The 17,445-nt window shown below is 39.3% G+C and overlaps 2 protein-coding genes across 2 annotated transcripts; one reads left to right on the top strand and one right to left on the bottom strand.

Moving 5' to 3' along the window:
* Positions 1-722: 722 nt before the first annotated feature.
* Positions 723-5,609, bottom strand: leprotl1 (leptin receptor overlapping transcript like 1). Its single transcript, XM_067517856.1, has 4 exons — positions 5,465-5,609; positions 4,747-4,822; positions 3,894-4,080; positions 723-3,451 (listed from the first exon to the last, which is right to left on the bottom strand). The coding sequence occupies exons 1-4, from the start codon at positions 5,478-5,480 to the stop codon at positions 3,335-3,337; spliced, it is 396 nt and encodes a 131-aa protein (XP_067373957.1). The 5' UTR covers positions 5,481-5,609; the 3' UTR covers positions 723-3,334.
* A 554-nt stretch (positions 5,610-6,163) lies between these two features.
* srp72 (signal recognition particle 72) lies at positions 6,164-17,107 on the top strand. The gene is made up of 19 exons (XM_067517857.1): positions 6,164-6,285; positions 6,812-6,932; positions 8,243-8,363; positions 9,647-9,790; positions 10,109-10,220; positions 10,294-10,325; positions 10,605-10,729; positions 10,921-10,978; positions 11,102-11,233; positions 11,325-11,453; positions 11,858-11,930; positions 12,315-12,379; positions 12,454-12,549; positions 12,948-13,051; positions 14,317-14,394; positions 14,900-15,037; positions 15,122-15,159; positions 15,359-15,518; positions 16,566-17,107. Exons 1-19 carry the CDS (start codon positions 6,186-6,188, stop codon positions 16,744-16,746), a joined length of 2,007 nt encoding a protein of 668 aa, XP_067373958.1. The 5' UTR covers positions 6,164-6,185; the 3' UTR covers positions 16,747-17,107.
* The last annotated feature ends 338 nt before the right edge of the window (positions 17,108-17,445 follow it).

Raw genomic sequence — 17,445 nt, forward strand, 5'->3', positions numbered from 1 at the left:
TGAATTTTTGTCCTTTCAGTTGTATTGTTTAAAAGCAACAATATGCCCCCTATAAATAAATGGATACTGCAAACTGTGTAGATAAATGGACAGTTCCAGCAAAAGATACTACAGTACAGTTGGATTAGTTTGTGTATTCCATACTGTTCTAGACATGGTTTCTTAAATTGACTTTTAGCCTCCACTAGGGTGAAGTTCAGGGTAAACTAAAAGGAAAATGTGTGGCATTTATTAAAATTTTGAATTTTGAAGTACTGATAAAAACTAATGGCTACTGGGAAAACACCAAAGCATCACAATGTACTACTGCAATCAGTAATAACACATTTGACTGGCTGTTTAGGTGTAAACTGCTACGTAGAGCTGAAACAAAATATACCACCTATAAATAAAACAGAAAATGGGGTTTGGCCTGGTAAAAGCTTATAATTATATAAAACCAACAAAAAGTTGTGTATGCACTGAGGTTTTATAGTTGACTTCCCTTCATTAAAACACATTAGACGGCTTAAATGCCCCCTTCCTGCTCAATGCAATAACATCTCCTGTTATTCTGTCTACTAAATGGTTGATGATTCTCCCGAGGGCAGCGAGTGCCCCGCACCAACCACACAGTCGGACTAGGCCATGCAGATGATATCAATTACCCTCATTTCCTGTGAATTCTGATACAATCTTGCCACCAAGCGGATGCATTTGAATTCATTCAAAAGGAGAGGATGTTCAAAAATGGCATTTATTTAAAAAAAAAGGAAAAAAAAAAAGAAAAGAAAACCAACATGCTGACTTCTGCCTTGTAAACACAAACGTTGTAGATAGAAAATGGTGCTGGACATTAACACGAAGCGTCTGACAAAATGAATAAATAAACACAACATCGTCCCAAATATTTAAAAAAGGGGAACCTTCAATCTTTAAAGAGAAACACATAGAAACCCATCTCACAGCTGCACACCAGACCTTTGAACCAGGGAGTTCACATGACAAAGTCTGAGAACATTTCACAGATTATGCTTAAAATTCCTTCATACTACACGCTCAGGAACAAAACGGAGTTACCCTGCTCATCCAACTCGCAGACAGGCTTATAGATTACCACCAGTGGGAGAATCTACTGTTAGCGACACGTTCAGTTAGCTTCAAAGTGGTAAATTCCAACGTGCACTAATGTCAGTAGTTTTCAACACGGTTCTTTTTATAGAAACAACAAAGCTACCATTACTGAGGGGCTTCTAATACAATCACTGCCTTCACTGAGGTTATCATCTCTGGAAGAGTCAGCTAACAGATACAAGGGTTGAAAATATTATACATGTGCAGTATTAATGATAATTTGTGATGGCAAAATCCCAGAGGTGAGCCATGGGTTTCCTCGGCAGATTTCCATTCATCTTCTCACCCATACGATTATTAAACATTACATAAAATAATTTTTAGAATTGTAGGTCCCTGTTTGTCTGTTTTTATAAATCAAAGCTGTTAATGTGACTTTGACAGTTTGAGATTTTGGAGAATGTGCTTGTTTTCTTTCTTCCCAAAAAGAAGATGAGAAGTCACATATTGTCTTATCTGTGCCTCATGTGTGGTGTTGGAGCAGGGAGGTGATTAGTTTAGCAAGTAGAAGGCTTTTTATGTTATTCACTCCTCTACAGGAACATGCTAGCTGTCTTCTCTGCTTCCAGTCTAAGTCTCTCTCTCTAGCTTCACACTAGAAATCGGCCCTTTATGGAAACCCATGATTCTCGGCCGGCCTACACAGACGTTGAACATTTGTATCTTTGTGTTAGGTCAAATGTTTTTAACTGAAGAAATTAAGTAGATTAAAACTCTAATCTTCCAGAGAACACATTTGTAGATGATGCTATCTGAGAGGGAAAAAGAAAAAACACACACAAAAAAAAAAACATTTTTTTTTTTCCTTTTTTAACATCTTCATCTTTTACCTTCATTGAGACAGCGGATGCTTAATTCCTTCCTTCCTTGATACCACTACCTTTGTACATCACACAACAGGAGACCAAATTTCCTTCATACAGGTCGGAGAATATACACACTTTCTAATCCAAATGAACATACGTGTTTTTACCCTGGGACTGCTGGTGTGAGGAAATGCAACAGCATGTGCACCAAATTTTGACCTGATGTGCTTAATTAACGCCGAGCTAAATTCTTTAATTTCAAGGAGTCAGAACAAAGTAGTCACATTTAAAAGCTTAAGAGCAGCTAGTGGCCATCTAGGACTTGGTCATAAGTAGCCCAGGTTTTAGTGGAGCTTGGCTACTATCCTCAGGCTAATCCCAGTCTAGCAGGCTGGACTCCTACAGGCTTTTCATGCCATCGTGACCTGGCAAGGTGAGGCTAACCCACATGTACAGTGAGGTAAGGGCTATCAGATGCAAACTAACATGCAGACTAAGCAGACTGCAACCAGGTGATAACTGGGTTGTGCTGTGACGGTCAAAGTGTTTGAGAGGATCATTTCTATGTGAAAGACAGGAAACTAACACTCCTTCTTTTTTGGTGTGACCATGAACAAAGACATGACATAGTGTTGGAAAGACAGCTGATCATAATGAAATCATATTTAGGTGAGTTTGACACTCACCAATCTTCTAGGCTTGTTCACCCAAGTTTCACAGCTTAGTGATTTTAGTAATAAATTAACAAAAGGTTGACAAATATCTGCACTCTGACAGCTGAGTTTTCACCTATGTACTTGACAAAAATAGGAACTAATTTCCATGGTAAATGTAAATCAAGCCTTTTTTTTTTTTATAAAGTCTGTGAAATCTGAGCTTGTACTGTGCAGATCTTCCTTGAATCTCTGCTAATTTACACTCAACTCAACATTTACTTAGGAACCACATCACCATCTGTCCTCTTAATATAGAAAAGGCTTCTGCTAGAGTGTCTACTGAAAAAATACAGGAACCCAGACAGGTACAACCCTGTCCTTTTGGTCATATGTGTCTATGTTCAGTTGGAATTTTTAACACATTTTCACAGATAACACAAGCAATTATACATCATTGTTTGGCTTACAACGCTCAAAATGAAAGTAAACACACACATGGATAGAATTCACAACACAAACGTTAACAAGCAAAACTTAATGTCAAGTGAAAATCCAACTGAAAGTCAGCATTTTCCATCCCAGTTTGCCAGTTCTATATGATGCAGGCGGTAAAAACTAAAAGTATTGCACTGGTTTGGTGTGAGTCTATGGATGGGAGGTCATCATATAAATAACAACGCGAATCAAACAGTAATACCATAATAATGATTCTAATAAAAAGAGTTCAGACTAAGATCTCCCCTCCCCCTCTCTGCCATTTTACCACTGCTGCCAACTGAAGTCGTCATTGGATCCAAAGACGAGGAAGAAGCCCAGGATGGTCCCGAAAATGACTATGTTACCCGTTAGCACGAGCGCACATGCCCCCCAGGCAATCTGTAAACCAATGCATTAATAATTCAGGTTAACAAATGCTGCTGGGTGCTGTCGGACTGCAATGCTTATTTAGGTCAGAATTTAGGGGGCGTCGACGACAAAAGCTTTAAGAATTGTTTCTACAAGCTGCTGTAAAGCCGTATAGTCAGAAGACACAGCAGGAAGGGACATTAGCAGTGACCTTCTAATTCTGCCCTTCAACTAGTGCATCTATCTTGTTACACTGTTGGATTAAAACTAAACAGGCAGTCTCAAATTTGGGCATATTGTTTTTGGGTGTGAAGAGGTAAAACTACCAAAGGTTAAAAAAAAATCTTTGCAGAAGCAATGCAGTTTTCCTTTTAGTTACACTTTTTTGGAAACACACTAGGGAATCCAAACCCTATGTTTATGGGAGAGCTACTCTACATCCTCACAAAAGCGACAGACTACTGGAACTTACTACTTCAGCTCTCGCGAAGACGATTGGCAGGCCGAAGGCTGAAATGACAATGCCTGTCGTGAGGAAGAAGGCCAGCTCTTTGCAGGCATTACTGGCAGAGTCTGTGTCATCAACCACTCTTCGCGAGATGCAGTAAGGGATCGGGGAGAGGATGTAGAAGAAGAGGAGGAACAAAGGCCAGTATTTGCTGCAAGAGAGAGAGAAAAAGGGGAGATATGCTGGAAGTGAGCAAGACAAAGGTCTTAACATACGATTATAAAGGCTGCATTCAAGTGAAGGGAGGATTAAGAATTCTACACTATCCATTACTCAGCACTGAGTTCACGGGTGCTTTTTTTTTTTTTTAAACGTGCAGAAGCTAAACTCCTACAACATTTTAATGGCAATATAACTGTTAAAAAAAAAAGACGCAAGACAACCACAAATCAAAACATAACCACAAAGATTCCAAAATGACTATATAGAGATGCAAAACTACAGTTCAACCCAATGTTAAAGAACCGGCAACTATTAAAAAAAAAAAAAAAACAGCAAGTATTACAACAAAGACAGGCAATGACCATGTTAAGCAAACAACCAAGGAGACAAAAAATAAAATACTACAAAGAGACACAAAATCTCAGAGATGCAAAGCCGTTTTGTGTGTTTCTTTTAGCCAGTTTGAGTTTGGGTTTGGGTGACTCTCTGTTGTGAAGAAAAAGTAGGATATCCTGTTATACACTGTTGCCCAGGGAACACCCGGTCTTATTGTCTCATAACGTTTCTATGCTTCAGGGCCTAGGTGCATCAGAGGGCCACTGTGAGCCCACACACTCATTAAAAGGTTCACATGTTGTGTGATTGTGGTACTTACTCATATACAGGGAGGGCACATCCTAACATAAGGAACATGAGGCCAATGGCCCCTCCAAAGGACAGGCTGATGAGAGCTGCAAGAGAAACACAGGGGAGGGGCGCCATAGGCAAAAATCAAACTTTTTCTTTGTGTGTGTGTCCAAAACCCCTAAACAATCCCTTTCTAGCAGCAGGGCCCCGGCTACTTTAGCTATCATGTGATGAATCAGCTGATTTCATGTGTAGCAGCAACATTAGCAATATAAGCCTTGCTATTAAGGGCTCGTATTAGACTCTGTCAGCAGTGCAGTCGATCTGGATGCTTCGTAAGAGCAATTAATCTACTGGAACATGCACAGTATCTCCATTGGTGACTGTGTAATTCCTGAAGTCAATGTGCAGCTAGCGTTAGCATTATTACGATAAATACGCTGTTATACAAAAAAGAAAATGCATTAAATATGGTTTGATTGCGCAGCGATAGATGGCTGCAGTATGTTAACTAGTTGACGTCAATGTGTGTGTGTTTGTAAGTATTTTGGATTAAACAACGACCGCTTGTAGCAAACTGTTTAGCACGCTAATGCTAACTGGCTTGCGACTGGCTACTTCTTCGTGCTAACGTTAGCAAGCCGGACAACCGCATCCATTTATCTTCAGGATATTTTGACACAGTTGTATCAACTAAGACAGAATTTAGTTACTTCCCAAACGCATCTAGAGTGAAAATTGCTTACCTTTAATCCCGGCCATTTCCCTGGACAAAAGCTCACCACAAGCAGCCTTGACAAATGACAACAGCTCACCCTCCTCCTCCTCGGCTGTCGAGCTGACAACAATCTTGCCTGTCCTGCTGCCTTAACGTACTACCAGGAATATCGGAATTGTGAAGCTTCACTCAAAAACAAAGTAAAACATGTCACCTATTTAGTTTACTCGAGTCAGTTTCACATATATTGTTGTCCTACGTGTTTATATAATGTATAATAATATAAACCGGTACATGATATTATGTTACTGTGTAGAATGGATACATGGATAGCTGGAGGTCATCAGCATAACATAATAAGAGACGAAGACAAGATGTAGCCAACATATAATTTTCTCCAGAAGGAGCATGTAAAATAAAAATAAGATTGTACCCACGAATGGAGTTCATTCGTAATGGTTCAGTATTAGTCCGAAGGCCCCGCTAATTTCAGTCTGCAGCGCAACATTTCTTCTACTGAATTACAGACTGAATTACTGTGAAGGCATCACCTGCTCACAAAAGTGAAAAGCAAAACGTAATTTAAAAAATATATATTTTTTATTCACTGTAATAAAGTCATAACCTATCATAAACATTGAGATTTGTATGTCAATTCTTTTTTTAAAATACAAAACAATTATAATTTATTGTTAACCCGGATGTGTACACTTTCTCTTTCCGCCGATCTGAGAGCCCATTCAGCGGAGATGGCGAGCGGAGGGGTTTCGGTGGCTTCGTTGTGGACCGAAGTAAATCGTTGCGGACAAAACGGGGACTACACGAGGGCTCTGAAAGCCTTGACTAAAAGTAGGGAAATACGTCTATCAGATTAACTTTCAATTAAAGCCGGAGGTCTGGTCAAAGAGTGTGCATCTTCACGAAATTCACACGCAAAGCCACGGCGAGCTGCTTGCCCAGCTGTTAGCATATGGCTAGGCTAACAGCGTTTACATATCTACTTGTTGGGGGTCACAAACATCGACTTAGCTTTGAATATCAAAATATTGCTCATAATTGTATACGGAAGGGGTGGAGCCGCAAACCATGTTGATTTGTGTATGTTGTATATTCAATAATGGAGTCATATGTTCCCCCAGAAATGTGCCATCTTTAACGGTATACTGACGTGTCCCTAGCCTGACAGCTAATAGCTAGCTAGCTATTAAATCAACATTCGGTCAGCAGTTACCAAGTCATTACAAAACGTTTAGTGACTGCATGCATTGCTTCTCTTAGCGGGAACGTTACTTTTCGGTATAAATTAACCTGTGGTTGACATCGTTTTTGCATTACTGAGTGCTCTTCGATATCTGTGTTTTCCTTCCTGCCACAGTTTTGCACGAAAACAGAGACGATGTGACGGCCCTCCAATGTAAAATAGTTTGCCTTATTCAGAATGGCAGCTTCAAAGAGGCTCTGAATGTCATGAACACGCATTCAAAAGTGCTCAGCAGGTAAACATCCAATTCACACTCATGTTAGATTTTATACTTTGTGTCGTTCAGCTGCTTTGTTGATATAGCAGAAGAATTGTCCGAATAAGATAAAAGTCCTTATTGCACAGACGGACTAATGTTTAAAATAATGTATATTACATTACTGTGATACACTGGTGAACTGTCCAGGATGTCAGCTGTAATCAGTACCCCACGACCTTCAGTAGGATTATTCAATTATACTGTAATTATTGATGCATAACTGGTAAAAGTGGAGCTCTTTCCCATCACTGTATACACTGTTGTAAAGTTAAACCATAAAAACACTTGATAAATTATATTAGTTTTTATCATTATTCTTAATCTGAAGATTCACATTGTGGCACAAGTACAGTATTTCTGCAATTGTTAAAATCTTGTATGAGCTGTGTTTCACGTTAAGTTTTGGATTCATAAAATCTTTAAAAATCTATGACAATGAAATAATGAAATACGCTCTCTGGGATTATGTGGTTTTGTATGTTGAACTTGCAAAATTTGATTAAAGATCGCAAGACTGCAGTATTTATTTCACATGTGTTTTGATTACATTGAAGTAATGACAAAAATGGAAATACGGAATTACAGTACTTTAGAATTGTTATAGGTATCAGTAAATAGTTAAATTCACCACTGTCTGTAGGTCCTAAAGCATTGATTTCAGTTTTCTAAAAATAAACAACTTTTAAAAGTATTAAAAAGATTCCAAAATGTAATGTAACAAGGTGAAAGTCATTCACTTCATGTGGGAAGCTTGTTTGGGTAAGATGAAAAAACTGGGTAGTTGAAATAAAATAAATTACAATAGCCACACTCCTGCAGAAAAAAGACTAACAGGACATCTATGTTTTAACACAAATCTTCAGTGCCATTGTTCCAAACCCCTGAGGTTATGTAAAATTTGTGTACACCTTAGTTTAATTGATTCATTCTTCCATCCACTCATTGTCTGAATTCAGGCCATGATTATTGATTTATTAATGACATTACTAGGAATTATTGTAATAAACACATTAGACGTTCTGACAAAAATGTAATATACAGTAAATCTTTTTAAATTAACTTGATAAATTGTCAAGAGGTGTTAAATTGCAATTTGATTCGCATTGCAGAGATCCTAAAAAAATCTTAAACTTAACTTGGTGCAGAAAACCTTATTAGTACAGGAATGATTATTTAAGCAATAAATGAACTGACAGAAAATTGATAGTTTTTTTATATAATAATATGCAACTACTTCATATCTTGTGGTTCCCATTAAAACAATTTAAATTTCTTTCCTCTGTCAGCGAAGTTGTGTTTGAGAAGGCGTACTGCGAGTACCGACTAAACAGAGTGGAAAGTGCCCTGAAGACCATTGAAGGTGCTCCTGAGCAGACAGATAAGCTGAAAGAGCTCTACGGTCAAGTGGTAAGGGTATCTGAGCAGTTGTTCAGTTATAATCATATTTGGGTAAAGTTAATAGAGTTTATTTGTGCATTATTCCTTTTTAAGACAGCGCGAATGGAAGAAGATGATTAAGCACTTATTGTGCGTTATTGTCCCAAACCTGCTGATTATGGTGATATTGTTAATCTTACATACATTGGGTATTTGGACAATACCTTGTTTCAAATGCACATTATCACTGCCTATGATCATCATTACATACATTATTTACTGTACTTGTATCTAGTTAATTAGTGATGTGTGGATAAAATACTTATGAAGCTTTCTGACTTTTTAACTTTCATTTGTGCTAAAAAAAGATTCTAACCTCAGAGGCTTCAAATAAAGGAAGTACAGCGACATCTGGGGGCTTATAAAACTTATAGAAGCCACATCAGAACCTTACTGATTTTAGCCTACTAGCTTGTGTCATTGATCCAAGAAGCTGGTGTTTTATTATGATTATCTATACTAAGTGTTTAATTAAAAGTAGAAATTTGTATAATAAAAACATAGATACATTGTTAAGGAAGCTTGGATACAAAATATTTTGGTGTCAATAAATTTAAAGGCGCAGGGTCTAACTTCTTTGAATTTGAAGAATAATGTCCATTAAATGTTGAAACAGTGTAATATTCGGGATTGAAACAGGATTGGTAGCTTCAGTCTCAGCTAGCTGTCTCAACTGGTTATTTAAAATTTTCTATTATCATGATGTTTGTGAGATCAGGGAGCAGGTGGAGGAAAATCTAGAGAGGTGGAGGTCTGCTCTGGAAATCAGAGGAATGAAGGTTAGCCGCAAGACAAAATACATGTGTGTGAATGAGAGGGACCCAGGGGGAACAGTGAAGTTACAGGGAGCAGAGGTGAAGAAGGTGCAGGACTTTAAGTACTTAGGGTCAACGATTCAGAGCAATGGAGAGTGTGGACAAGATGTGAAGAGGCGAGTGCAGGCAGGTTGGAACGGGTGGAGAAAAGTGTCAGGTGTGTTGTTTGATAAAAGAGTATCAGCGACAATGTAAGTTGTTCAGCTGAGGCTGGAGCTGCCAGGCAGGAGGTCTAGAGGAAGACCAAAGAGGAGATTTATGGATGTAGTGAGAGAGGACATGAAGTTAGTTGGTGTGAGAGAAGAGGATGCAGAGGACAGGGTTAGATGGAGGCTCATGATTCGCTGTGGAGACCCCGGAAAGGGAACAGGGAAAGAAGACATTATGACTTATTTAGGTATTCTGACTGTGTTTTGGCTCTTTCTTGTCATTGTCAAGTTGTACAGACTGGAGCGCTACAATGAGTGCAGGTCCGTCTACACAGATCTCATAAGGAACTCTCAGGATGAGTATGAAGAGGAGAGGAAGACCAACCTGGCTGCTGTGGTGGCTGCGATGAGTCAGTGGGAGAAGGCCCCATTGGTAAATGCTCTGCTCCAAAATTTACATTTCATGCTTTTTGCTGGCACAGTTGTTCAGTTTCTTTATCCCCTTTTCTGTGTTGTTTATCTTTAGATCTTAGATCTTTTAATCTCTAAAATCAACTTGCAAACAAATTGCAAGAGCCACTATTCCCATTGCAGCAAGCAAGGTTTAAGCGGTGTCTTCATAACACAAACTGGAACTCGACTGGTTTTTGTTTAAAGGGTTGCTGCTACTTCATGTGGCTACATCAGGCAAATTTCTGATAATTTAGTGTGCGTGTGACTTTAAACTGATGTATTTTTTCCCCCTCTGTAGGAAGATCTAGGTCTCCCTGACTTAACATATGAGCTGTGTTACAATGCTGCCTGCACTCTGATTGGACAAGGACATCTTACAGAGGCCTTCAATAAACTGCGACAAGCAGAGGGTCAGTCCTTTTACATTCTGTTTCATTCAGCCTTTGTTTGACATGAACTGATGGTCTTTGTTTTGTTTTTCAGAACTTTGCAGAGTTTCTTTGGCAGATGATTCTGTAAGTATTCAAGTCTTGTAAGGGATCTGTTTCATGTTAAATGTTGTATCCTAAAATCATTAAAAATACATGACCGTGAAGTCCACTCTGGGATTAAATCTGATTAAAAACCACAAAACGTTGGACAAATGTAGATGAGAGAGAATCTCGTAATAATGAACTTAACAGTTCTCATGTTGTTAGTAGCTACAAACGTCCATCCCCATAATTATTCTATTTTCCTCTTGTCTTGCTTTATTTTCAACTTTTCAACTTCTCCTTGCTGTGGTTCTCTTGCAGGATGTGACTGAAGAAGACATTGACTCAGAGCTGGCTGTTATCCATTCTCAGATGGCATATGTGATGCAGTTACAGGGTCGGACAGACGAAGCTCTGCAGCTCTACAACCAGGTCATCAAGCTCAGGTAACTCAGAGTTTACCACATGGACCATTTAGTTAGTTAGGTGAACAGAAGAAACAAAGTCAAATTGTGGTGTTGAGTTTGTGCTGTGGAAAGGCAACAATACAACAGACATTCTGAATGATATTTACAAGTCGTATTTTGGATGTTCAGGTGTCAGATACGTCGTAATATACTGTTTGACTTAATTGCAGGCCATCTGATGTGGGGCTGCTTGCGGTGACTGCCAACAATATCATCACTATCAATAAAGTGGGTGGATGGCAGACACGCCAACTTTAACCAACACTGCTGGTTTAATGTCAGCCAAACAGCTGCATGTCTATAAAAGCTGAAAACAAGAGGTGTTCATTATTGTTCTGCATGTTTCTTCAGGACCAAAATGTGTTTGACTCCAAGAAAAAAGTGAAACTGACAAATGCTGAAGGTGTTGAACACAAGTTGGCAAAGAAGCAGCTGCAGGCAATTGACTTCAACAAAGCTCTCCTGGCCATGTACACTAACCAGGTAAGATGCTAGCAAAACAGTGAAGGACAGGGCACATTCATGACTTATTTTCCACTTGTGACCGTGACCACTTGCTGTTTGCCATCATTAGGCTGACCAGTGCAGGAAACTGTCATCCAGTCTTCAGTCTCAGAACCCAGGTCACCCACGGCCAGTCCTCATCCAGGTCGCTCAGTTGTGCAGGGAGAAGCAGCACAGCAAAGCCATAGAGCTGCTCCAGGTAGGAATCCCCAACCTGGCTGATTGTCATCAGTCTGATTCGCATTGAAGCAACAAACAGAATCCCAGCTGAAAAGTCCAAGGAAAAAATGAAGCACTTAGGTCTTTCACTACCATAAACATCTAGTCACTCCAGTAGTTTTCACTTTTTCAGTTTGTCATTATGGGTTATTGTGTGTGGACTGAGGAATAAAAGGGAAGAGTGTGTGCAGAATAGTCTGCATATATAGACAGAAAATTGAAAACGGCAACATCCATAGTGCAATAATCAGCCTCGGTTGGTTTGTTAGGCCGGAGTCTATAAGTTAACTTTTTATTAAAAATTTTTTGACGCCAGTATTTATTATGACAGTGTTGTATACGTGACCTAATTTGTATTATATTTGACCATTCTTTGTCTTCCAGCAATTCTTAGATCAACACCCAGAGAGTGCGTCTGGCATCAAACTAACAATGGCACAACTCTATTTAGTACAAGGTACTGGTGTGTTTCCTCAGGGCTTCTGGTTTAATGCGTTCAGACCAGTGTTGGTACAAGTTGAAGTTTTTTATTTCTTCTTCCACCTCTAATTTAGTTTAGTTTCAGATTTGTTTGGGACTGGGTTTTTTTAGTTTTTTAGAACTATTTTAGATATTTGTTTTAGCCTCCTTTTATTATCCAAGGTTTTTTAGGTTTTCTTTTTAGTTTTTTTTGTTTTTGTTTTTTTTTTTAATAGTGGAACAGTTAAAATTTTTTGGTGACATTTTTTTTCAACACAGCTTTTCAGCAGCAAATGTTAGTTTCATTTAGTTTAAATTAGTAACTCATTTTACAAAGTTCAGTTTCTTTGACATCTTATTTAAGCTTGTTTTTGGTCCTCAGGTCACATAACAAAAGCTTGTGATGTCCTAAGGTCTATTGAGGAGTTTAAGCACAAACCAGGGATGGTGAGTCTGAAATAAAAACAATAATTACTTTCTATTTTTTAACTCTGAGCTAAACGCTGCCTTTGTCCCCTTAGATTTCGGCTCTGGTAACAATGTACTCCCACGAAGAAGACATCGACAGTGCAATTGATGTTTTCAAACAAGCTATCGAGCACTACCAGTCTGAACAGGTTAGAATCCAAAGTTAGTCTGTTTTAAATAAAAGATTTTACATGTGCCGTGGGACATAAGGGGGTAATAATTAGTTTTAGAGTGGCACCATCTCTCCACCAAGACCGGTTTATGATACATGGTAAAAGTAGTAACCTGCAGCAGAGGTTCAAGCTCTCAAAAAGCAATCTGTGGATCTTTAGGCCTCAAACACTGAACTGAATTTGGTTCCTTGTCGAATTAATGATGCAACAAAGTCATGAAATTGACACCCAGAGTGGAATCCAGCCTATATTTGTGCAGATAGTGTATTGGAGTGTTACAGAAAAATACCGTGCAGATGTACCACAGCAGGGGGGTTTGTGATGACTTGAATATGTTACAAGTGTGGAATTATCCTGTTTCTTTTCCTCCACAGCCTGGATCTGCTGTACATTTGGCTCTTGTACGTGAAGCTGCCAACTTCAAACTGAAGTACGGACGGAAAAAAGAAGCCATTAGTGATCTGGAGCAGCTGTGGAAGTGAGTTACAGTCCTGCAAAACACTTGTCCAGTTCAACATGTGTGAAGCATTTGGCTGAAAATACACATAATGTGCTCCTTAGCGTATATCTCACAGCTGTGGATTCTTCACCTACAGTGGCCCCTAGGGATAAAGCACGTAAAATAATAAAAGCGCAAACAGAAAACACATACAAATACAAAAGCACAAATGTGCTTGCAAACTCAGGGGGACCTTCCATCTGTAAAGCAGCAGTGCTTGGCGCTGTAATCATTCTGGCACTATTAACCCTTTTATTTAAGCTACTTCTGTTATTAGATGTTTTAAGCTTGTTGTAATGCTGCAGATATTATTGCATTTAAGCACATTCCAAAAAATACCACTCATCACCTGAAAAAAACAACATTTCTCCAGAGGAAAAAACATTGTCTGAAAATCAAAATGTAGCTTAGTGTGCAGCTTAGTGCAGCTTAGTGTCATCTGCTTGTTTCGCTGCAGGATGTGTGAATCTGTGTGCAGCAGCAGTCACTGTTTTATGAGCTTCATAAAGCTACAGTAAGATCAGAATGTCACAGACTGAAATAAGTTACTGCATAGAAATGCACACTGCTCGGTTCTGTTAGTTAGGATTTGATGGCTAGATCGACTTAATGACGTCTTTTGTTTGGCGAGTGTGAGACAAAGTCTCAAGCATTCAAAACCGAAGCGCTAGTGCTTTGATGGAGAGCTTGGCTCTGTCTGGCTAGTGTTTGCACGTCGTTATTTTTCATGACGCCAGTTTTTAATCACATAAATTGAATCATTACATATATTATAATGCATCCTACAGCACAGCCAGCAATATACTTACACACTGCTTGCTGACCGGGTCATCTCAGGTCTGCCGAGGTTGCTGAGATGACAGCCGGTTCTCAAGTCACCGAAAAAATTCCAAATAGCCAATATTTTGTATTTGTGTGTGTTTTGCGCGCGTTTCCTTTTTGTTTGCGCTTTTGTATCTGTATGTTTCTGATTTGTACCGTATGCCCTCGTTGTCAGTATGATGTCAGTAGTGCTCAAGTAGTTCAGGTAGAATGTGAATCACATTCCTAAGCAGCTTGTTGCTGATGGACCATAAGAAACACAAATTATTAAATGCAGTATATTACTGCTTGTATTTGCAACTTTTTAAATGTTTAAACGTAATTTAAGTCGGTTTGTTAGTCTCCATCTACTGCAGCGTTTGATGGATTTTCTTCTTTAATGACAATGAACCATCACTTTATTTTACTTTTTCCTGTAACAGGCAAAACACCAAGGACATTCACACACTGGCACAACTCATCTCTGCTTACTCTCTGGTGGACACAGATAAAGCCAAATCGTATCTTTTTTAACTACTGAAATTATTGAAATGGAAGACGCGAGAGGTCAAACGTTGCTTTCTTAATCATCTCGTAGATCAACAGTGGATAAATCCTTAACTAATTTTATTCTCAATTGTTTCACACTTTCACACAAAAAACACAAACAAGGAATATCAAGGCACCATTCTGGGATGATCGTTTAAGGCAATAGTTGACAGATTAACAGATAGGTTTGCATGTTCTCCCGGTGCCTGTGTGGGTTTGCTCCCACAGTCCAAAAACATGCATGTTAGGTTAATTGGTGACTCTAAATTGTCCGTGGGTGTGAATGTGAGTGAATGGTTGTCTCTCTGTGTTGGACCTGAGAGAGACTGGAGACCAGTCCAGGGTGGACCCCGCCTCTCGCCTTATGACAGCTAGGATAGGCTCGAGCCCCCCCACGACCGTAAACAGGATAAGTGGTCACAGATAATGGATGAGTGCATATGTTACCAAACAAAATTCCTTAGCGTTTCTGTCCAGCCTCAGCAAGCACCTACCTTCTGCAGAGGCGATGTCCTTGAATGTGGACGTAGATGAGCTGGAGAACTCCCACGGAGCCACATATGTGAGGAAAAAAGCTGCTAAAGTTGTAGGAGAAAACCTTCCTAAAGAACAAGGGTACGCTTTTCATTATTCACATCAACTCAACATCAGAACATTTGCTGTTTTGTTTATGCTCATACATCTGCACCCTCTCCACAGCCAAGGCGAGATCAAAAAGAAAAAGAAGAAAAAGAAAGGTAGGAGTGTACTTCAGCCATGAGTCGAACACTCAAACGTGCTGCTTTTAAGTACAAATGCATATTTTCTACAATATAATTGGAATTAAAATGAACTGATAATTAATATTCAAAATATATTGTATTTCATTGCAACTGTTAAATTAAAACATTACAGCATATTTTAAAAGTTTCTTTGTTTGTTTTTTTCCCCCCTAAGGCAAATTACCCAAAAACTACGACCCTAAAGCTACCTCTGATCCCGAGAGGTGGCTGCCCATGAGGGAGCGTTCCTACTACAGAGGCAAGAAGAAGGGAAAGAAGAAGGAGCAAATAGGAAAAGGCACACAGGGCGCGATGGCAGGAGCTTCAGCCGAGCTGTGAGTAAACTACCTGGTCACACGCGTATGCGTATCACCTGCGAGTAGAGCGGTCTGAGTGGCAACTTCCTGTGATTCAGACCATCTAATTAACTCCACAAGTGGAAGAAAGACACCTGAGATTATCCTTTTGTTTCTCTGCCAGTAAATCTGCAGTGAAAACCTCCAGCTGCTGCCCAGAAGGAACAGCTTATGTGTTATTTCTGCCAAAATACAATTTTCTCAGGCTCCACCTGCTAGGACCTTCTAAACACGCTGCCTCAAAACATTGTTAAAATATTAAGTACCAGTTTTCAATATGTACCTTCATGGCTTTTATATCTTAAACACAGAGGTAAAAAGAATTAGACTTTTAAATGAAAATGACAAGACGCCATTCAGCCTACCTAAGGTAGACTGCACTCCCAAAGACTAATTAAAGGACATTTTTAATAGATGGAAAAACATGTAAGCATAATGCAAGAGAAGATATACGATCCATTTTTAGTCACAAGTCATTGACTGTTTTTGGTTGGACTTAAGTATCCAGGTTACAGTCAGCTTTCTCAGGAAAGCTGATTTCTTAATGTCATGTAAACGGGAAAGCTGGTTTCCAAAATCGGGGTGGGGGATTAGGGAAACCTGGTTTCCCCAGGTAGATTTCTGTGGGAAAACGCCAATTATTTTGGCACGTATACACATTTTAGAAACAAAGTCTGCATAAGGCCCGACACAAAGTGTCTCGTAAAGGTCTAAATAAGTCACTTTCATTTGTGGGTTTTTAACATTCAGACTGTTGTGGAGTCTTTCCCTTCTCTCCCCCTGTGCTGTCACACACACACAGGCAGAGAGAGAGAGAGAGAGTCAGAAAGCAGCCTTTTCCATCATGATACAGTTAAAATCTGTGTGCCTGGCTTCTAAAAGAAGTCAGAGGTGGAGGAGAAATCGGGTTAACTCTGTGATTTCTTGTAAGCAGGTTTCTTAAGTGCATGGAAACACAGTCCTTAAGGGAAAAAAAACTCATGTTTGACAACAATTTAACAGATTTTGGTTTTCCCTCATTTCCAGGGATGCAAGTAAGACGGCCAGCAGCCCCCCTACATCCCCGAGACCAGGCTCTGCGTCTGGCTCTTCCACAGCTCCCGCCGGCAATGTGGTCCCCCCGCGACAGCAAAAACCTGCAGCCTCGGGGGCCACTCGCAAGAAAGCACCACAGAAGAAGAAGAAGGGAGGCAAAGGAGGCTGGTAGTCAGATGGAAACAACATGAGGCAGAGAGATCACGGGATGATACACCAACATCTGTATCTGATAAATCACCAACAAATCATCAGCTTTTCTTTTTTATAAGTTTCAAGGTTTATTTAGTTTTTATTCTGGTCATGAACGAAATATGTGAAACCAAAATCATGCCTTTGCTCTTATACACATCTAAGTTGTTTTGTTTTCTTAAGCACAGAAGAGACAATATTCTGGGCAATTCCCCTAAAATTAACATTTTGTTGCTCTGCAAAAGCTGGAGTTTCCTCAGTTGTTAGTGTTTTTCATTTAAAGTCGTGTCCTTAAAGTGGTGACCTAAATATTTTCTTTCATTAAAGGTTCAGTGACAGGATATATCCCTACTCTGTGTCATTGTTTCCAGGGACGTGTTCCTCAAAAATTATTGGCTAAAATGAAAATTAGAAAATGCGATTTTTGCATTTTCTTTTAAATCAGAACCACACACCTTTCTCTCTCTAAAGTGTGTTACAGATGCTTCTGTGGATCACTTTAAGTGCAGTGGTTTTGTTTTCACGTCAGAATAAAGTCAATCATCATCAAGTTCAACTTTGGGTGAATAGACTTAATATTTCTGAAGTACAAGGATGTCATACTCTGACTGCTTGGATCATGTTTCTTTTATTGGTCCCTGCATTTTAACAATAACTGACCATCAGCCAGCGGGTGTTG

This window comes from Channa argus, chromosome 10 (genome assembly GCF_033026475.1).
Source record: "Channa argus isolate prfri chromosome 10, Channa argus male v1.0, whole genome shotgun sequence".
Lineage (NCBI taxonomy): Eukaryota > Metazoa > Chordata > Actinopteri > Anabantiformes > Channidae > Channa > Channa argus.